General features: G+C 42.1%; 1 protein-coding gene across 1 annotated transcript; it reads right to left on the reverse strand.

Moving 5' to 3' along the window:
• Nucleotides 1-2,304: 2,304 nt before the first annotated feature.
• Nucleotides 2,305-22,199, reverse strand: LOC129602105 (latent-transforming growth factor beta-binding protein 4-like). Its single transcript, XM_055501072.1, has 24 exons — nt 22,085-22,199; nt 21,906-21,990; nt 21,767-21,841; nt 20,765-20,869; nt 20,310-20,683; nt 20,128-20,234; nt 19,842-19,929; nt 19,223-19,732; nt 18,761-19,142; nt 18,296-18,667; nt 17,968-18,224; nt 17,801-17,881; nt 17,372-17,638; nt 17,219-17,313; nt 16,656-17,143; nt 16,407-16,556; nt 15,639-15,745; nt 14,876-15,561; nt 11,757-12,210; nt 11,469-11,669; nt 3,309-3,795; nt 3,075-3,209; nt 2,715-2,931; nt 2,305-2,444 (listed from the first exon to the last, which is right to left on the reverse strand). Exons 11-15 carry the CDS (start codon nt 18,161-18,163, stop codon nt 16,820-16,822), a joined length of 963 nt encoding a protein of 320 aa, XP_055357047.1. The 5' UTR covers nt 18,164-18,224; nt 18,296-18,667; nt 18,761-19,142; nt 19,223-19,732; nt 19,842-19,929; nt 20,128-20,234; nt 20,310-20,683; nt 20,765-20,869; nt 21,767-21,841; nt 21,906-21,990; nt 22,085-22,199; the 3' UTR covers nt 2,305-2,444; nt 2,715-2,931; nt 3,075-3,209; nt 3,309-3,795; nt 11,469-11,669; nt 11,757-12,210; nt 14,876-15,561; nt 15,639-15,745; nt 16,407-16,556; nt 16,656-16,819.
• Nucleotides 22,200-22,778: the final 579 nt, after the last annotated feature.

The raw sequence follows: 22,778 nt of genomic DNA on the forward strand, positions 1-22,778 counted from the left end.
CGCTATCACTCATTTGAACATAACTCATTTAATTTGTGATCCGAGTTAAATTACGTAATAAAATTACGTTAATTATTATTACTCGTACGTCCAGTACCATGCATGGCGCTGTGCATGGTGCACTGGAATCTGGCCATATGGCCAGATTCTACATGCTGTACATCGTTCTTCTTTATCCCGTAAATATCGAACCCCAAATACCAGCAGCACTGCCACTATCAAGCCCGTCTCTAACTTTTTGGAAGGGATGTGTGCATGGCCTCGCGCCAGCTGCGCCAGTTAAATAATGGCCGAAAATTTTAGGAAAACGTTGAAAAGTGGCTCAAAAAAGCCAGTTTTCTACACAAAAGCCAGTTTTCTATTGTAATTTTCGGTGCACCAGCGCCCGTGCGCCCGCGCCAGTTCTATTTTCTAGCATTTTTTGCACCAGCTGCGCCAGCTCCCGTCACACTATTTTTCCGTTTTCTCCCTCCGGGATGGGGTGCGGGATCCAGTGCGCCCCCTTAAAGACTGTCCTGGCTAAGATCGTACGAAGTGATCATAAAAAAAGATGGACATTTGGATTGGGCAATGGTCTAGACGAAAACGAGTAGTACAGTAAACATCGTATCTTCCTTAAATATCTATATATATAAAATAAATATCTCTTCCTTAAATATCTATATAAATATTTATACGAGTATATATAGAAAGAAATCGGAATCCTGTTGCTGTAAGTAAGTATCTCTAGACGATCGTAATTGTGGACAAAATCCCGGCCTTTCGCGAACAGTGGGAGGTTGTATGTAGTTTTCTTCAGATAAATTTTACCATTCTCTTCCATAAGGGCCGCCAACGCTTCTGACAATGGCATCAATCACTGCTAAATCCTGCGCATTACACGATGAACACATCCATCAAAACGGGCCAAATCCCAAAGAAAAAATGTTTCTGCATCCATTTCATTCCCCTAGTCGACATCACAATTTTTAATTGACTGCAAATAACTGTCAGGTTACCCCATGATATCTTGAACATAAGAAGGATGAACAAACTCCGATTTCCAGTTGTCTCTGTTAACATCCGCTCTGGTCGGAGCAGAGATCCACGACGACTTATCCGGTTTTTTCGTGTAGTTCGACTGCTTTATCTTCCTCCTGAAATTTTTTTTTAAATATTGAAACACAGCCATCTCAGTAAGAAAACGTACATTATGTTCGAATAACTATCATAAAGACCATAAAGTGACAAAATTCCGTGATAGCCGCTACTGATGCTTGCGTTCACGAACGGTACATAAAAATAAAGAGATCTTTCGCCGAATAGGTAATTACCGTAAGAAATTTCAAGCTTTCTTGGGACTAACTAAGCGAGTACCGTGTGCCCATCAACTCTTTCCATTTCCATGTACCAACCTCGGCCGTGGTGCTTCGCGTGTATGGAATGAGTCAATTTCCTCAGAAACAGCACGTACATCCTCCTGGCGATCTCATCTCCCATTCTAGCCGCGTTATTTATATTATTATTCTGTAAAACTTGCTAAAAATTTTACATAAAGTGCAAAACTTAATTCAACCTTTTGTACAACAAGGTGCCAAGTCGAAAATTATACAATGGACATTTTAGCGTGAGCCGGCGGGCGTTTTCATTGAAAAATTGTTAAAATTTCCTTACGGGTTGTACGGTTAGCATGCAGCTGTATGCTATGCTGGGGTAAATAAACCGGTAAAATGGATATCGGTTCCTTAAAGGGCGCATGTTATAGCTAAAAGGGTAAACACTACGCAGAGAACTGCCCCCGTGCTACAACCTACTGAACGTTCCGGTATAAAGCCTCGCGCATGCACTAAAGGGATTAAGGTTATTTAAGGGTGAATGTCATGAGAGTTTCACTGTAAAGGGCCATGCTGCTGACGACAAAGCGGCCACGTCGACGTAGTCATACTCATGCACACCGAATCACTGCCCGAAACTTCTGGGTTGAAGTTTCTGTCAGTGTCGGTGCCAAAGTATGGATATCTGCACATAACCTGCAATTGTCGTTTTTGAAGTTATAATCGAGAAAAATTCGGTAAAATGCGACTAGTGACACATATGACAATTTCCTTTTTCGTCTGTACTTTTATCATGTTTTATTACCTTCGTATCGCCATGGAAAATGTGGCACAGTCAACTTCGGAGATGATATTGGTGATCCCGCTCATTCTGTCAATCATCGCGGTAAACAAGGCGAAATCCGCTCTGCTCAGAGCAGGAAAAAAGGTAATCTGACACTTTCTGTCTGCTTTGAGCAGTGCAGGTTTCGTTTTTTAATTTTTTGTAGGTACTGAATACTGGACCAATCCAGTTCTGGAAAAAAAAATTATTAAGACTGCTCAAAAAGCAGCCTCCAATTCTGCCATCTTGAAGACCTCATTCTCACTCTCCTTATCAGTTTCGTCATCGGCATCCCACAATCCCACAATCTGCGTCCCGAAAACGTTAATTACTGGTAGACGCTGTTAACAGTTTCCTCATCGTTTTATTCAGTTATCTCTAACTCGGAAAACAATTGCTGTAGAAAACTTATATTATGTTTGCAGTTAATCTATCTTTAACCACATCGCTGTTTTCCCAAAAATAGACAAAAAAGCACTAAAAATAATAAATGACTCGTGCCGCTTGAAATTAAAGTTGTTTTCATAATGTGAATTTATGAGCACCTTCATCGTTAAAGTGAAGCGCAGCTTTTATACCTCTTTCTGCTGCGAAATGATGAGAACGTGCCAGTCCACGGTCACATTGTGGAACAACACTGTCACGAAGACATCGCAGCTCCAATCAGTTTGTGATTTTTCCAAGTTCATAGAACGGATTGACAATCACGGTCGTTATCAATGGATAATCTTGATACCGTTACTCAGTGCGTTCGCTCTCTTCCGGTGTCAGCCCGATTCTGGAGCATTCCTAGAACTGTACCAAAGAAGAACACGATATGATATATATAAGCTCGAATTCAATTTTTAATACGAAACGTGATCAGTCCTGAAGATCAAACGGTCGCGATTGTACAGGCGTATCTTGCAAGCAACAAATGTTGACACTTTGTCACTCACCTTGAGATACTAAAATAAATTCTCATTAAGCGACGGGCCATCGTTGAGGCTGACAAGATAACAGCGGCGCTGTTTAACTTCGATATTAGACGACTGAACGGAAATGCCCATCTACTCCAGCGCGTGCTTCCGGTCCTGTAATAAGAAAACCAAAATAATGAGTCGACAAAACGGAAGGTAATCAACAGGATAGATACATGTACAGATGAATGAGCAAGACAAAACTGAACTCACTGCGATGTGGTTGGGTAGAGGTCAGAATTGCCTGTTTTTTTATGCAAACATCTAATGTTCTTCCGTTTGCGTCGATAGCCATACAAATCCTTACTCAGCCCTCCCGGCAAAAACATCCGTAGTTCAACGACTATCAAATATTCATAAAGCGTAATTCTGTGTATAATTTTTGAACTCGAAGTCTCAGGATATCTTTAAGCTAAAGCAATGACAAAAACTGGAGAAAATTGACGGTCGCAGGGTGTGGAAAGGCAAAGGTTATGTGACAAAGGTTACACAATCTGACAACAGACACAGAAATTAATGATGAGACATCCATCAATATATTATTATACAAGTTATTAATTTTATTGATAAATTACCACGTCAAGCTTTGTAAGTTTATTAGAAGGAAATAATCACACTTTCCGTATGTTGATTTGAATCACACTTTCCGTATGTTGATTTGATCTCGGGGTGCGTTTCCGGTACGCGTCTCCGGGGGATTCTGTCGGTGGAGATGGGTGTCAGCATGGCGTGCAATTGTTACACAGATTTTGCGTTTTGCATCATACTTGTATACAGTAACATTCATCTATTTTGATATACTGCGCCGTCAACAATTAGTGCCGGCACGACATGAGTATCTACGAAAAGTTAAAAGTAATTTGCAATGTAACTACAAGCAAGTTTCGAGTGGATGTTTATTATTTAATAACACATGTTATTAAATAATAAACATCCACCAGGGAGACTGAACGGATCATAGCTATCGTGAAAATTATACGAAAATCACCGTTTGCAAAAGAAAACTATAAATGCGAGGAACGAACAAATCATTTTTTCTCTTAATTTATGCGGACTGTCATGGCATTTCCGGTGCCACACTACAGGCGTTGTAATAAAGACATAAAAAAGCGTAATGTGCAATATATATTGTTAATTGTACATTACGCAGATAACCCCAGTCAAAAACGTACATTTTCAGAAATTCATACTAGGAACACAACACTAAGGATTTGTAATTTTAGCGCGATTTATCTTTTAATTTTAGCGAATTTTAGCAGAGTAAAATGTCTGTACGATGGCATGGACGTTTCCTTCGCTGATAAACCACTATTTATTCATCTCAACCAGTACGCTTCCGTTTCCGGATAGTCGATCACTGGCAAGAAATCTTGTACCAAGCTGATGATGCCATTTAATTCTCATGAATAGCATACGCATTTTCCTGTAACTGATATTTTCTGCCTCTTCCTCAATAGAAAAGCTGTGTAACCTGAAAAACGAAGAAAAAGTCCCTAATGCATCGATCTGTTTGATAATTTATATTGCCTAAAAACGTCCGCTCAATTCGATACGAGTACTGCAAAATAGCCGGAACGATGCATGATGCATCATCAGTAATCACCTTATTTTTCTAACATAACATTTATTTTGCACTAAGCCACTAACATGCCTTTGCGAAATTACTTTTCTTGCTGAAGATCTTTTAAATAAAAGCAAACATTTTAGGAATTTTTCAACCGCTTTTCTACAGCTTTCAACAGACAGCATTCCCTGCAGATGACGCTTCCTTTCTCAGTAACGCTTTTAATTCGAACTTCGTCAAGGCCAGACCTTTGCAGTCATGTAGGTAAGCCGTGTTTGTTAACTTCGTGCGCTCCTGCTACGAGATCGCCGTTTCGATCGCGCCAAGTAACCACGCAACTCTTTCAATTTCATCCTCAATATCGTTTCCTTTCAAATTCAGTTACAGGAAATTCTGAGGCAAAATAACCGGCACTCGCTACTCGCTAGTGCTACGACAGCAGCCCACCATAGTAGCAGACGAACACCCAACGCACTTCGTCACAGATTGCTGCTGACTTTATTAAAGCCCGTAGCCTCTTTATAGCAGCAGCTGTCCAGAGTTTTTTGTGTTCGACTTCAAGAGCACTTAGCATTACAGATACAACGAGGAATCAATGCCGTTGACGCATCCTTAAAATTTATTAACTCCATTTCCCCACCAGTCATATTTTTACGTGAGTTTAATTCAAGCAGATGTCCGCCTGAATCTATTACATATTTGAATCGCACTACCCGTCGAATTTCGAAAATTATTTCCAAAAGAAACGACAAAAAGTGTTTTGGAACTACTCATTTTACACAACAAACTGGATCACGGCAATCTGATACTAACAGAATAAATTATAACGGTTCTAAAAAGCAATGAATTACAAAACTGAAACATTTTCACTTGTATTATTGTTTAAGGGATTTGGCCCGGAACATAGCACTACATTCACTACATTGACGGGAATATTCGCTTTCGTGCACTTCCAAACACTTTTTTGTGATGCTTTATGGTATACCGGAATGAATTTAAACTTTTTAGAATTTTGTTACCCTTGTGAGGTTGGAAGCGGCTCATGTACAGCGACTAAGTCTTTCAAGGATTTTTAACACTTTGCGCCGTGATGCAGTGGTACTGCCTACGCGGATCTTACGAAGTAGCCGGGTTCGATTCCCCCATCGGTGCATTTTTCGGCCGTTTCTTGGTTTCCCTCGGACGGCGCCCTGCTGAGACCCTCATAACTCCGCAACCGGATGTTACGCGCAAACGGATTTCACACATACGTATAGAATTCTTTCAGCTACAAAATACCATGAAGAAATACAAAAGCGTTTGCGAGTGCCCGTGGTACTATGTGCCGAGCCAAATCCTCTTAATCAGGCCATATCGTCCATCCTGTCCAGCATATCTAAGCAAATTTTTTGAAACTTTGTCTGAGTTTTCAGTTTAACTGCTTATTTAGATATCCAAGAGGCAACACGGGCAGCAGTCATTAAACCAGATCGCGGTATTTGTTCCAAACGAAACTGGGAATTCCGTGTCTGCGTTCGACAGATAAATACTAGTTTAACCCCAGTCAGTTGTCAATACGGTTGAAAGTTGGATAAAGAAAACAGCGGATTTTCTTAACCGGTAACCTGATACCGAAAAGTGCAGTTCAATCCAGTTTGAATCTATGTAATGTTATTCCGGCTGTATTGAGTCTGGATACTGCATATTAACGAACGAACGATCACATAATCAACAACATTCTAAGTCATGCATCTGATACCTATTCGTACAGCCAAGAAGTTCCCAGTCGTGCGAATATGAAGTGACTATTCAGCGGGGTTGATGCCCCACTTGGACTCTTACAATGAATCTAGCCTTGCAAACAGTTCGTGCATAATTTCAAAAATATTAATGCTTTGTCGGTTTCTTAATGGGACAATACGTTAAACAGCACAAAAATGCAATGCAGTCATTTCCGTAATAAAATTTGAATGGCGCACGGGACTCATGTCATATTCCATTGAGCACAAGCCATCTGTACAATAGGGGCACTCGACACACGCGATAAAGTGCTCTGTAAGTTAAAGTGCGATTTGGTTTATAAACCAGCCACCAGATTCGAAGTTTAAAGTGTTCTGTAAGTTAAAGGCACCCTCTGGGTTCCTTTAAGATACCGAACATCTATACTTTAGCGCTCAGTCACAAAATACAAGCTAAACAAAAACGCTCTGTAATTAAGTTACAGAAAACTTTCATAGTGCCCATAATAAGGCTTGCACCGCCGGCGCCATGTAACCCTTCTTAAATAAAATAAGCAAAGAAAATTTCGAAATCGGGATCATAAAAATAAAATCGGTTCCAGCCGAAATAAATCAAGTAAATTTCAACAAGAAAATTTCGAATGAATATCAGATGGTCTTTTCCGCATACGCAGCTACGGAAGGCAGGTAATTATCGCTACAACAGCCAGCAAGCTAACTGGAAATAATATGTAGTCCTGAAATGAAACTCCATACGAATTTCCCATTACGCTCTATTTAAAGTACGAAATATCTAAAAAATATGTGTGCGAAGCTGGCCATTTTCGCATCCGGAAACTTATGCATGCTATTAATTCCCCATTCAGCGTAATAACCGCAAAAGTTACCCTAGATCACATTGTTCGATTACACCTCGCGGCACTAAAGGCTCCAATCACCACGAAAGCTCGTCTGGACATGCCAGGTATAAATACGTATTAACGTATACTGCACAAAAATCCTATTTTCAAGGATCAGCAGCGGTACGAGCACAACTACAAACCAAAGCTCGTACGCCGTTACGGATCAGTCAGCCGAAGTCATTAAAAACTTCGAAATAAACTTCGACAGCCGGTGTCAAAAAATATCCTAGCCACTTTTTCATGGCACCAAGTTGGTAACATTCTGCTTCGATAAGTACCGACTGGAAATAATATTGGAAGATTGATGTTTGTAGCAATACAGTAAATTACCCAACGGGTTGGATTACGCATGCGGAATAACTACCGAAAAGGTCTGCCGTTCTTGCGGCGATTATTACGGGTTCGTCGTCAAGTTGCCACGGACAAAATACAGTAGTAAGCGTATCGAGATGCGGTTGTTTTAAACACAGCCAGTCATTCCCGTCCGCGGTAGGAAAGCGATATCCTCGCTTTCGAGGTTGCCCAAGTGGATGCACTTGGGCCACCATGTCTCTCCCTTCCCAAGAATAATATTTGTGTATCGATATTTCGCTAAGATAAAAGTGTTAGACTTATCCGTGCCCTCCATTTTTCTAGTGGGAGAAATATTGATTTAATGGGTGCACTCCCAGTTAGCACTACACAAAGTATCAAAGCTGTGATTTAACCGCTTAAACAATTCCCAGCGACCAAACCCATTTACTGTTGCCGTTTCCGGCATCAGTTTTTACATATCCTTTCTTAGAAAGAAAATCGAAGCACCAACTGAAGGTATAGCGGCACGTTAGAGCGTCCATGAATTTCAGACTTCGTTGTAAGCTTTATGCTGGATGCATGGAAGCGAACTGGAAGGCAGAGTGGAAGTCGGTTGAGCAAGTGACAACAAGGCCCCTTACCTTCCAAGTGGCTGTTACACCGTATCTATCGTATACTGTTGTCATTGGAGCTCTTCGGCAAACTGCATCCCAGCCTGTGCATTTCCTGGTGCATTTAGGCGCCATCCATAAATTACGTCACGCGAGTAGGGGGATGGGGAAGGTACAGAAAGCGTTACTGTTTGTTACAAGGGGGAGGGGGGTTTTAAACATTTGTGACGATTATGACGTTACCATGCTATATCTATGGAGGGGTTTTAATTTTGTTACGTAACGCTCAGGGGAGGGGATCTCAGTTTGTTAGCACTCGTGACAAAGGGGGAGGGGGAGGGCATGAAAATGTCGAATTTTTGCGTGACGTAATTTATGGATGGCGCCTAATACAGCTGGATTAACTAGAAGCTTGGCCAGTGCTCACTGTCGGAGATACTGATCTCTGTCATCTCCTCTACCGCCACAAGCTGATTACAACCGATCGCAACTTCATATTAAATAGAGCAAAAGACTCACAAAACCGCCACCAAAAGTGCCAGATGCAGCCCTTTATCGACAGATTTGCAACTTTGTATATAAATCTCTTTCGGTGTGGAGGTGCGTAATTAAAAAAAGAATAGAGCAACTAACTGTAAATTTCCGCTGCATAAAAACGAGTGGTGGGAAATTCGAATTTGGGGAGCAGATGTTAGGCAAGTAATCAAATGCAATCGTTCATACGATTCCAGTTACGGTTAGCAAACTAGCCACTGTGCAATAAATATAAGTTCAGACATGCCGACAGGCGTAAATTTTTAAAGAAAATTATAACTACATTGCGGCAGGGCTTCTCAGCTAACCATAAACCGGTTACATTTTTTACAGAACCAATGGTGTTTGTGTCAGTTGAACAGGTGGATTACGCAGATAAAGGGTCTTCCAACGAAACTTCGCATTGAATTTAATATCCCGACAAAGCGTACGAAACGTTTGGCTTCTTCGGACAGAAGAAACACTGAATAATACATACTTTATCGATACAGACAACCAGGACCGTCGCGAGCTTTTCGGGAGGGGGGGGGCGCTATTGTTCTCTCCGAAGGCGAAGTATGGCGCCAAATGCGCCAGTCCCGATTTTTGGAAATTTTATATGGGAAATTTAACACTTTTTTCCCGGGGGGGTGGCGCCACCCCCTCGCGACGGCCCTGCAGACAACAATCATCAACGAACGCGATCGAACAGACCATGCAGTCAGTAGTGCAGCAGAGTAAAGGCCTATTTTTACTCGGCTTTCGTCACATTTTTCTTAACGTCCGTCGAAATGGCAGAATACGCACATGAACCTAGATGTCCATGAAATCTGACGACCGTGATAAAAGTCGGCACTAAGATCCGGCTTACAGCACGGACATGAGCAAAACGGCCTTCTGGTTATAATCGAAAATCAGTTTCGCCAAACCTCGAAATTCCGAAACTGATTTCGACATAAATTACGACTGCTCTACTTCCTGTTGGATGGGATACATTCAGGATATTTCCAACAGGCGATATTTGTGCAACTTTGAGCCCTTCGGTTAATCGTTCATTTCGCGTTCGGCTGACTGATAGTTTTGCAACGATTTAGTATTTTTTTCGTATGAATTCTACATAATTCCGAAGATCACCCATGCAGATCGACGTTTCACCCGTGTATGAGGCCCAGAAGTAGGATATTGTCAAAATCAAATGTGCAGCTATATGCGAAATGGAAACTATTATTTATAAAGACTTAGTAGTCTTTCAAGTGTTGTAGGTAAATTAAGTACAATTGTGCCAGAAAGTGCGCTAACAGTAACATACGCAGTGTTTTGTGTGCTAATATACGGTAAACATGCAGAACTTCACGATCGTGAAGTTTAAAAAATAGAACTAGTTCTATTTCCAAAATTTGACGAAAGAAGCCAGATTTTGACGAACGTAACCTTGACGAAACTAACTTACGGCAAGGTGACGTATGTGTAGTTTTACTTCACATATCAGTCACGGACATTGTGACGGAGATGTGAATCAGTGAATGTATTTATACTCGCCGAAACAGCTCAGTTTCGCGAGATGTGACGATCCCGAGCCCGAGTAAAAATAGGCCTTAAGTACAAAAGCAGAAAGGATAGCTGAAAATCATTCTGGAACACATATGTAACAATCCCGGCATCACAACAGGCGACTAGAGAGAAGAGATCACAGCAACAAAATCAATACGAGTTTACTAAAATAATTTGTATTAAATAGAATAAACAGTGACCAGTCAGTACCAGGCATAAAATCAATATTGCAATAACTAGATCACATCCAATCGCATTTTGTCGTGCTAACAATAATTCATATTTACATAACCAGTGACAAATAATCACCGTATGTCGTTTCGATACACCATACGTGCACGCAGCCGGCAGCATCTCTCGCTGTAGAGGGCGTGCCTAGTACTGCCTACATACTATCTGTAAGTATTAATACAATATATTCAAAATTTGATTGTACACTCTAACTACTAAAATTACACAAGTTATTACACTCGTAACGAATCTGGGTAAATAACAATATCAAAGTCTTTTCAATTTCAAATGCAAAAAACCTCCTTAAAAAGTGTAAAATTCAGAAGCAAACGTTTTAAGAAAACCTCAAAATATTTATTTTCTGCCTTAACAGCAATGGGTAGGTAGCCTGCGTAATTTCTGCAATGCTAGAATGTCCGGTGTCGTATGACTTGTCGATAATTGTACAGTCATGAGCTGATAGCCTGATCGACAAAGATCAGACGGAAATCAGAATTCCGCGTTTGATCGATCATCACAAATCAGGACGATGCAATCCAATGGCATCTGCCACCGACAACACTTTAACAATTTAGACCACAACGCTCTTTGCTCGAATTGTGCATTCTATCTACAAGTACTCGTACAATGCCTACGGCTAAAAGCAACAGATTTTTGCCAGAATCTGATATCAGCAGTCAACTAGCTGAGACTGTACTATTGTCTGACGGCAAATCGACCGGTACGGTAGCGTGATCTCTGACTGATTTTTTTACGAGCGGTGGTCAAGGCCTCTTGCTATCCGCAGTTTCGCTCCATAAATGTACAATTTCATGGAACGCATAAATTTTATGGAGCGGCTCCATAAATCTACAGTTCTGTTTTTACGGAGGCCTAACAAAAATTTGCAGAAAATTTTAACTGCATGCGACAGGCGACGTAAAAAAAAACACAAAACGCCGGAAATCACAATGAAGTGTGGTTACCGTTCATGATTCCACGCTTCATACCTTATGATTCCATACGTTCCGCGATACGAAAGCCGTTGTTGCCCCAGCGATGTTACAACTGGACCGATACAGAAGATCCACGGATGAGCCGTAAACTCCAGGGGTGCTGGTCGACGTCCCGGCCACAGAAAGGTTACTCCGGTATTGTTCCTATAGTCTCAACTGTTTCTCATATTTTTTTAATCTAAGTCAGCAGTGCGGCTGCAAATACAAAAGCTGCACTAAAATTCCATTATTTGCTAACAAATATCTCGTTGCCGCATCTTAAACTGTTTTTCCTCATCTTACTGTGACTCTAATGCATGACACAAACAGAGAGGCGGTGGCGGGATCGCTCGTTTGTTGTGAAACAGCTTCTCCCTTCGGCGTGCTGATTCATAATTTACCGATTCTTCCGGCGTCGAGCCCGATTGTGCAGCATTCCTAGAACTGTGCTCAAAAAGAACACAACATGACAAAGTACCCGAAGATCAAACGGTCGCGACTGCGCAGGCGTCTTCCAAGCAATCCACTCCATTGACACATTCTAAAGCATGAATGGATTATACAAAGACATTAATAGCGCAGCTAGACACAACGAAGCACTTGGCATGGCATAACGGGGTCACATGCAGTTCCTGGGCTTCTATCAAGAGGACGGCGAGGTTGGGTCGGCCATGCCATTCTCCACTTAGCTGAATGTCAGGCTGCTCGTCCGATTCCGTGCGGCTAACGAAATTCTCGTCATTTGCAAACGTGCAACCTAAATTAAGCAACAACAAGAAGTATTGCAGTTTGTAGATTTTTAATTAAGTCTTGTAGTGTTCAAACTAAACAATCAACATTTCCACTAAAACGCGGTCCAACCGATTTAAAAATCTCAAGTTCACTGGAAAGAGTAAATTGTGCTTAACTTCCGCAAGTAAAAGTAATGAAGAAATTGTGTTCCAGAGCAAAATAACTCAAGCCTGGCAACTTGAAGGTATGTCGCGCATTTACTTATCGGTAACAAATTCATTTTACTGGCAGTAGCCACCCAATTAAAAGGTTGAAGGATGTCTTGGACGTAAGAAGGATAAGCAAGCTCCAGTTTCGAGTTGTTTTGGTAAACATGCTCCAGCACGCCCAATTTCCAGAAAAAGGCACTGCCTTAATCCCAGAAATGCATGCCATGGTAGAAGAGATAGTTAATGGCATTCGCTTGTCGGTATAAACTTTCTTATCCTAATTGCCACGAATGGGATACACCAGGGCCGGCAAACCAGAAAAGACTGACCAAAACCAATATTACATTTTGAAAGCCCGTACTCGAAAACCCGACCAGATAGCATTCATTTCTTTCAAAACCTCTGCCGCTTCGAACGCCAAAGCGGAAGAGTTTCGACACCTTCACCAAATGCAACCAAATTATTGGAATAATAATTACTTATCATCGTGGTATTTTTAACCAAGCAGTGTTGCTACGTAAACCAACTAAAATATAGCTAAATATTCAAAGTCAATTATCAAAATGAATTTGATTAGCAGACCGTTATTACGAAAAGAACGACTACATAAGTAACTTTGTCATCGAGGACAATTTCTGCACGAGTGCCGGCCGACCAAGTGACCAAGCTACCGGTACTATCCAGTGGACACAGCCCGTTAGGGGAACGAGTGACCGAGCAGCCGATACTGTTCAGGGTACGGGACCCGTTAGGTGAGCGGGTGACCAGCTACCAGTACTGTTCAGTGTACGGGACCCTTTAGGTGAGCGGGTGACCGAACTACCGGTACTGTTAACTGCACAGAGCCGTGAAGCTAACGAATTACCGAGCAACCGGTACTATCCAGAGTACGGGGCCCGTTAGGTGACCGAGCAACCGGTACTGTCCAGTGTACGGGACCCTTTAGGTGAGCGGGTGAGGGGTGACCGAGCAACCGGTACTGTCCAGCGCAAATAGCCCGTTAGGCAAACGAGCTAGAAGGGTGACCAAGCTAGCCGGTGCACAGAGCCCGTTAAGCGAACGAGTGAGCAAGCTACCGGTACTGTCCAGTGCACACAGCCCGGTGAGCGAGTGACCAAGCTACCGTTACTGTCCAATGTACGGGGCCCGTTAGGTGAGCGGGTGAGGGGTGACCGAGCTACCGGTACTATCAAGTACACACAGCCCGTTAGGCGTTAAAAATCCATGTTTTTAAATAAAATCCGTGTTTTTATTAAAATCCGTTTTTTTAATCCGATGCACCCGGCAGGGCCGGTACCGATTATGTTTCGTCGAAATACGTTATTTTAATAAAACTTCATTGAAAACTAATTAAAGTGGCCGCTAACCACAAGAAACGCGGAGGCGAAGCCGACGCTGTTTCTTGTAGTACCTGTACGGCCGCTCGAGCGGGCACCTATAGTAAGTGAATGGGAGATGGTCGTTCTAAGAAACCTAAGAAAACCGAAGTCCCATCGAACACAATTAAATGTTAGATTTCACAAACCGAATTCCTTAATTTCCTTTCGGTTCTTTTGCAGTACGTGATTCAGTAGATCACAGCCTATACAGAAAACTTGAATTTATAAAAAAGCTCAAAACGTTTTTGTCAAATCGGATTGTAAAAGAAAACAGCGACGAAACACTTGCAGCCAAGCCACCCGAGCCACTGCACTACACGATGATATCTACAGCCACTGCCACACATGCGCGGCTGAGCCAAACTGCCAAACATACACACATTCGCATATCAAAAGAAAAAAACCTTAACACTTAAAATCAACCACAGTTCAGTACGCACAAGCAAAAAAGAAATATCACCGGTTAGTAAGCACAGGTTACAATTCAAAACCACCATTTGCGACAAAAGGCGAAGAATAAAAAAAAATTCTTCACAAGCCGAGAGAAAACGCTTTTCATTTTGAGATGGTTTTTTAACATTCAGAAACCCACAGAGATTAATTTGGATAAATCATAAATCATTCAAAATCAACTGAGTGGAATTTGAATACTTAGTTTCGAGCAGCCACATAAGCAGTGGCTACAGTCGTTATGGTGTAGTGCAGTGGCTCGGGTGGCGTGGCTTAAACGTTTCGTCACTGTTTTTTTAATAATGCGATTACAAGAAAACGTTTAGAGCGTTTTTGTAAATTTCAAGCACTATACTTTGAACAGGTTGTGATCTACTAAATCACGTAATGCAAAACACTGGAAGGAATTCAGTTACTGGAATAAGTGGAATTTAACATTTAATTCTGCCTACTTGCACGGCCACCTTCCATTCACTTACTATAGGTAATAGGTGCCCAGTGTGCCCACTCGAGTGACCGTACGAGTAGCTCTTCGAAACTGCAAACGCTCCGGGCTTTCCTGAACCATTGCCAAGGACTCCTCGTAAGTTAACTACACAAAAAATACCCGGACATCCTACCAGTTTCTGTCAAATGGGAAGTGAAATTTCACCTGCAGCACTTGGAGTATCCTCCATGGAAAGGATTATGGAACGTCTGGTCGGAGCCAAGTTCCACGACTACTTCTCCGTTTTTTTCGTGCTCAACTACTTAATCTTTCCCAGAAAATTTCTTGAAACACAGCCATACCAGTAAGAAGACGTATCTTTCGTTGAATCATAAAATGACAACATTTCCGTGATAGCTTACCTCGCGGCGTTTACGAACGATGCAGTAACAGTAGATCTTTCGTCAAATAATACAGTAGTAGTAAATCATTACCGTCAAACAAGGACTTTTTTAGGATATTAGCAACTTCAGTTTACGGGCCAAGCACTTTTTTCTTACCAAAACGGATTGCAGATTCAGAATCAGCACATTTTTCTGACTTAGAAAACACTTTCTGACTGCCGGCCCCCCAGCGCCCCAGTGTGTCGTTATGACCCTTTCCACTTTTGGAAAGTGTTCTAAGTCAGAAAAATGTGCTGATTCTGAATCTGCAATCCGTTTTGGTAAGAAAAAAGTGCTTGGCCCGTAAACTGAAGCTGCTAATATCCTAAAAAAGTCCTTGCCGTCAAATAAGTTCAAAGTCTTATTAGAATTAACTGAGAATACCGTATTCTGTCAAAGCATTCGTCAGAGCTTTCCGTAATCTCCATGAACCAACCTTGGCAGTGGCGCTTAGCCAGGGCTTCTCGGCTAATATACAGCATATAAAAGAACTTTATGTTATATAGTACATTCCGAATTACAAATACTGAATGTGCATCACTCACCTCGGCAATGATTCCCACCCGGCACACGCCCAGCAGTCACCGCGGCTCTGGCCTGTGTGCGCGATATTCTACCCAAACCGGATGTCCAGAACACCTTCCCGCGCAAACTATAAACGCTCAGATATTTCCGACTGGCATCCAGGTCAGATACTGGGATATTCCCGCAGATACATAACAATAACGCTGTGCGATAAAAAAACGCAATACACAATCCGTTGCGGGGAATGCGCCGTGCAACGGTATTCACAGGGGACCTCGACCCCCTCATACATTAAGGGAAATCTTGTTTCCGCCGCACAGCTGCCGCTTAGGCCTTGTCCCGAATTCAAAGCGAATCTCGCTATGGTACGGTTGCTCAACCGCACGAGGTGGCTGTATGCAGTGGCCACGCCTACAGATACGGTACGCGAAGCCACCTCGCGAGGTGGAGTTGCTGTATCGCAACGAGATTCGCTTTGAATTCGGGACGAGGCCTTAGTCGATTTAGGCTTAAGTTGTATGTTTAACCCTGAACATTCAAAATATAAAAAGGATATCCAATTACTGCATAATCATATGCATATAGAAAAAATTATACACTCATGTAATAGTCTGTTAAAATTAATACAAGGTCTTGTGAAATTAGTTACGACTTAGGCGGCCGGCGGTCAAATACTGCAGAGTGCAGACAGAACTTCAGAGTTTCATGGTAACTGCGGACGCTCATACCATCACTGCCACATTTTTCGCAGTTTAGAATGCACGTAATTGAGGAAAATGAATGCATACCGAAATGCCAATGAAGAACTCTACAGCCAATACTTGTAGTCAGTAGTGGTGGACATTCCCGGGACATTACTGCATGTACCATCCATGCCGCAAATGGTGGCGTTCTCTCGCACTCGTTTAAAGTTGAATGGTTTCCGATGCTTTCTGCAACTGCAAGAACGCACCTGATTTTACTAAACATTCGAGGACGTTTTTATTTTCATGCCGGAGTAAAAAAAGCGAAGCCTTCAATAAATTAAGTGTCCTTACCAACACGAGCATCTTGCACAGAAGTATACTTGTGTCTTGTAAATTGTAGCCAATAGGGCATTAGCATCGGTACAAGTAACTTTCCGGTAAACATTTGCCTGGTAGACATGGATTAAATCACTTAAATACAAATTCCAAATCATATTAGGTTCTCCCGCAACTTTTCAGTTTTGAACTTTTTCAATTTTTAACTTCGGGTTGCGAAACAAGAATGCAGAACATCTTGTCATACTAATGCATATTCCTTTTGTAAGGTCATTTTCCATCCCGTCTGGAATACAACTTTTGCCGAAATCATGACGTAAAGCTTTTATTTCCACTGCTTTAAAATTAACACCCATACCACATTGACGCAATGGTGGACTGCCTTCAATACCCGGACGGCATACGCAGGTGATTTTGAAAGCTGAAGCCACCACTTGGACATTGCAGACTGCAGTCAGCTTTTTGACCGCAGTCTCGAATGACCACACACGGCGGCGGGGCAACTGGTCACAAGCGCATCAGAATAATTATGTTAAGTACTTCTATAATGTTGGCAGAATTTGTGGACAAATACTCACTGCATGCCACTGCACATGTGCAAACCGGCCCATCAATACTGTCAGCACATGTAGGCTCCACGGTTCACACCTGACATATTCACAAGTGTTCGAACCTAAAGATGCACTCAATTACTGCTAGCACTTCTACAGATGGAATCAGTGTGACCTGACATTTAGCTTCCGACACATCTGGCACATCTTCCATCGATTCAGTCAAAATTAGTTGGACAGGTGCATCGATAGTTTCCCGGTGAGTTGACGCTGTACTACCGCCTGGACAAAGGTCACACAGGAATTCCACGCATTCATTTCGGTCTTTGCAAAATTTCTGATCGAAGAAGAAAAATCCTTTGGGACATACACAAGAATACGAGCCTTCGGAGTTTACGTAGTTCCCGGTAACACAAGGATATGTGGAAGCCGCACACTCGTCAACGTCTACCAAAAACAGCAAAGTGATAACACCAAAACGAAATGGAGCAGCGTTATGCCCGATTATACCTATGCACTGACCGTTGACGAATATATACCCAGCCAGACAGTCACAAATATACGATCCCGGTGATTTTCATTTCATTTCGTTTTCGTTTGTTTTCTTACCGACACAGCCTCCCAGTGTATTATTGTAACTGGGTGGACAAGAGCATTCGTATAGGCCTTCTCCGGGTGAGCATGGTGGATCTGGAACAGCACACTCGTTGACATCTAACAACATCAAAGTTTGCATAAATTTCTGAGTCATACAGCAAGCAGAGCAAGCGGCGTACTAACACAATGTCCCGCTGCGGTATCAAATTGGAAAACTTTAGGACATTTGCAGGAATAGCTTCCCTTGGTGTTAACACAGTATCCGACCAAACAGGGATTGTACAGCACGCATTCATCGATGTCCAAGCACTTCGGAGGGTAACCAATCTTCTGCCAGCCTCTTGGACACTGGCAGTCGTAGGAGCCGTCAGTCATGGGACTCGTGGCAGTGCAATCTCCGGCTTCGCCACACGGGTGTTTATTGCTTTAGCAGACACTAACGTGCAGATAGCAAACGCCAACTTTCAAAAAAACAACCAGCTAAGAATTTGAATGCAGTTGTGTTACCTATGCAGGCACCGTTGCCTTGATCACGGAAACCCGGTGCGCACTCGCAGCGCATCATCTGTTTATCCGGCGCAGAAATGCAACGCGAATTGGGACCACATCCCGCTTTTTCACAACCAGTGGATACAATTACCATTAAATATGTGATAATTATCTCGTTTTGTTTGTTATCATTATGTAGTCACGTACAGTCTTATTCAACCCTTCATAATTCACATTATCTTATAATTCTGCTTAAGCTTTGTTTTTTCAACAACACACCGCCCGTTAATTGTCTGGTAACCTTTGAGACAGTTGCAAATATACGATTCAGGACGGTCCATACACGTTCTAGAGTAGGAGTACAGGGATTCATCGCGCATTCGTTGATTTCTATGAGGGAAACAAAAACAGAAAATTGTGTCGCTTCGAAATTTATGGAAATTGTGGATTTACCGTAAATTAAGCTTCACCAAACCAACTTACCAACACAGGCAGATCCGCGCACCGCCTGATATCCGACAGGACAGTAGCATTGGGATGACGATCCAGGCTTCTCGTCCACGAGACACGCACACACCACAGATACCGGCAGATGACACTGGCGCACAGCCACACAGCTTCCAGGCGTGGATTGGAAACCCTTCGGACAGCGGCACTGATAGCTTCCCACGCTGTTAATGCATATCCCCGGGGAACACAGAGTTGGTGACTCAGCGCGCTCGCTGACATCTTCACACCGATTATTCCGATTATTTATGTATTCAAAGCTCTTTGGACACAGCAGACATGTGTATTTTGTAGCCTCCAACCATATCCTCCTGGCAAGTGCCGATCGTACAAGGATCGTACATGCACTGGTTGATTTCTGAAAATATGTAATTGCTGATTAAAGCCAATCTGCGGTCGAAGTATAAGCTGGCACTGATGGTGAACGAAAGCACTAACTTATACATTCCTGTCCGGCCATAAGATCATAATTGGCCGGAGACACGCAGGCGAAACTGTCCGGCAAGTTGACACATTGGCCTGGTTCGCATGGATTAGTCTTGGTCATGCACTCGTAGATATCTGGTCATATACATATTCATGATTAACAATTACTAACAACAGTAACAACTAATTAAAAATTAATATTTAAAGGGCAGATTCAGTTTATGGTGTCTGGAAAATTCAAGCATGTAGAAATCCAGTTGCTAACTATTAAAACAGCGTTTAACTTTGTCCGAACGATATCATGATGCATAACAAGCAGTTAATTTTAACTGTACCGTAGTTTATAGATGCATTTTTTGCAACTACAGTACATATCAGCAAAATGGCATAGAACGGTGGTGTTACGATCTGAATTTGGTGGTTTAATCCTTAATGTTAAGAATTTCCATGCCAAGCGTAACAAGTGAAATTTCCATCGGTTTCGCAAAACAGCGAAAACATATACAGAACATTCCTCGATATCTGCAACGAAAGCGTTGTAGACGTACTGATTGGTTTGGTATTATAATAACAATAATGCACATTGTGTAACGCAAAGATACCGCGGTGTGCGGCAAAAGTAATTACATACCTCAAACGACTCAACCGCTGCTATAGTCAAGCCGTCCACGTAAGGACCCAAAATGTTGTGTTCCCGTACACACAAACTCTGAATGGTTCTACAAAAGTCGTACGACATGAGTAACACAATGCATAAGGACAATAAATCTGTGGACAAGGTAATATAATGAAGTAAGCCTTATGGTTAGCCTTTGCATCAAACAAAATTCAGATATTACTTCAACATCTCGAACTAAGCAGATCATAGACCTTCTCGTTGTAGATTTCGATGAACGATATTCCACTTTGAACAGTACCTTTTTTCGAACATAATTCTCCACTCGCAGAAATAAATTATTACATAACCGCGGGACTATACCCGGCTGTTCTAGTGAGCCCATCATCGTGTAGGACTTCCCGGAACCTACAAATATTCAAGGCGAACTTGAAGCGACAGCCGTGATCATGTACTTCTTTGCTGAATAACTGCTACACACACCGGTATGTCCATATGCGAAGATGCAGGCATTACGAAGACTCAGACATTCCCGTATCTTTCCAACGCCAGTTGGTTTTTTGTGCATAATGCGCAGTAGATAACGACGGGTAACGTGTGTCATCACGATCCGGAGCTTATCTGCGCTCCGAATGGTCAAAACAACTATACCGCACGTATTCAAGATACCGCGCTGCACAGCTCCGTTTTCTAACATACCCGTCCTTATCTCTATGAATCATAACTTATGCACCATAGTGCGCTGCACTGACCGTATACCAGCCAACACAGAAAAGATGTCTGACTTTTCGAATTGTATCCTTGAAAGGCATTCTCCAAAACACGGCTTTCCACTGCATTGTACACATCTTCCCGATCTGCAGCGGTCAAATCCATCATACATCCGCAGCGGTGAATTACGAAATGTTAAAACAGTTAGAGCGCCAATTTTTCCTTACCCGCATAAATGGATTTGCGGAAGTCGTGTCGTTTTAAGCGTCGTCGAATCGTCGTGACGGCATGACCAGAAACAGTGATCAAAGGTGAATGGTCTCTAATGCTTTCTGCAAGAACGCATCTACAGATACATTAACTAAACGTTCGAGGATGCTATTTTTTAAGCAGAACAACAATGTGCAGTTTTTCCAGCCATCAAAGTACTATGTATTCTTAACTCTAGATTTATTGTCGGCCTACTGATGTTATTTTCAAAATTGATATATCAACATTACTGGTACCAGATCACGGTAAGAAGAGCACGAACATGAGAATCCACGCTGCGTGCGGCATCTGGTTTAATTTTTTTAATCACTGTGTTTATTTTGCAGGCTGCAGACTCATTTGTAGAAGAAATCAAGGCTCCAGATTAGCCGTGAATACACACTAATGCCTAAGCAAAAACCAACCATATATGCAACTAACGAAAAACCGAGACGCGAGCGAAGTAGTGATTCAAATCCCTAATAAAAAGGAGAGGCCAAGTGCATCAGACGAATGTGTGATGCTTTTTATAGCGACCATTAAAATTCGCCCAGCTTCACAAAAACAGCGGCCGCTGACCAATGGTAATCGACTACTGTACTTACGGAGAACTACAGTACTTCTCCGGTTTTTTCGTGTAGTCCTAGTCCAACTAATTTGTCCTTCAAAAATTTTTTAAAAAAATTTGAAACGCAACTATCCAAGTCAGAAAACGTATTTTCCGTTCGAATGAATACAATAAAGGGAAGACCAAAGAAGAATGGGCTTATGAGGCGCAGTACTGCAGGCTGTTATGAAATTTCTAGTATACGGTAACCAAGAAGAAAGCAAGAATTAGTACAGTAGCTTATATTTGATATACGAATACACAAGTACCTGTAAAGTTGTTAAAAACCTCTCAAAATAAAGCAGATCTATTACTAGTATCTATCCACAGTTTGAGTGCCGAGCGCGATGCTGTTGTTAAAAATATTACTCACGGGTTGAAATGGAATCCAGTTCAGCCGACGGCGGACACGCTATGCCCACGCTACACTTCTAACTGCATTGCGAAACTTCAAAGTTCAAAATCATTAAGGCAAAAAATCGCATATCTCGCTGCATCAAGCAAGACCGTACCTTTTGACTCGCTCGTCCTTTGAACAAGGGTTCCCGAGTGGCATACGAGTGGACTTACTATGTTGGCATTCGTTTTCCTCGGATCCTAATTGCGGAAAATGACAAACTTGGATCAATGATAAAAGCAAAACCAAGACACGATTTTATACACAGATTCATGCTTAGCTTTCATCTCGTACAGCAGGTCGATGGGAACCTCGCTTCCGGTTCGCTAGAAAACTTAGCTGTACCAGTTCGCTTTGGATGTGCGGTCAAAATCGAATTAGTAATGCTACGTGTAAAATTTCACTGATTTCACTAACCAGCGGAGCGCATAACTGTTCGGCACTTTGGCATACTCGTGGAGTCGGGCATTTGCCAGTTGACGATGTAGTCGACTGCAATGACAGCCACGCGGGTGTCCCGCGATCGCAGCGCCACAGTTGCAGTATAACACTCTCTTTGTAACATTCAACTCTTTATAGCCTTACATACGCTTTCCACGAAACTGAATGCAGTTTTATCAGTGTAGAGTTTGTAAAAGTGTCAGTGTCGAAATTCTGCTAAACTTGCTTGAGTTAGATACAGTTGCACACAGTATTACAGAGTCTGTAAGCCAGATGCAGTAAGATGCAATCATAACCTCGCCAAATTAATACTGTGATAACGAGCAACGTGGACTATTTAACGTTTACGTATTTAATTTACATATCTACCTAATTACACTGCATTAACTAATTCATAGTTGTAATGCATCGCAGTTCAAAGCAGTGCCAGAAAATGAATTCATACTTTAGTAATTAATTGTGCTGCGTAATTAATTAAGGTGAAGGCTCCGCATACAACCTTTATACCACCTTTGGCTCCTAGTACCACCTTTTGCACACCACACAC

The sequence above is a fragment of the Paramacrobiotus metropolitanus genome, unplaced genomic scaffold (genome assembly GCF_019649055.1).
Source record: "Paramacrobiotus metropolitanus isolate TYO unplaced genomic scaffold, Prichtersi_v1.0 Parri_scaffold0000329, whole genome shotgun sequence".
NCBI classification, from domain to species: Eukaryota; Metazoa; Tardigrada; class Eutardigrada; order Parachela; family Macrobiotidae; genus Paramacrobiotus; species Paramacrobiotus metropolitanus.

Coding starts and splice junctions, on each gene's coding strand:
- LOC129602105 (XM_055501072.1), bottom strand. CDS start 18,163: ATGACTGACGGCTCCTACGACTGCCAGTGTCCAAGAGGCTGGCAGAAG. Junction 17,882..17,967: donor CGCAGCGGGACATTGTGTTA/GTACGCCGCTTG, acceptor GTGCTGTTCCAG/ATCCACCATGCTCACCCGGA. Junction 17,144..17,218: donor CACATGTGCAGTGGCATGCA/GTGAGTATTTGT, acceptor GCTTGTGACCAG/TTGCCCCGCCGCCGTGTGTG.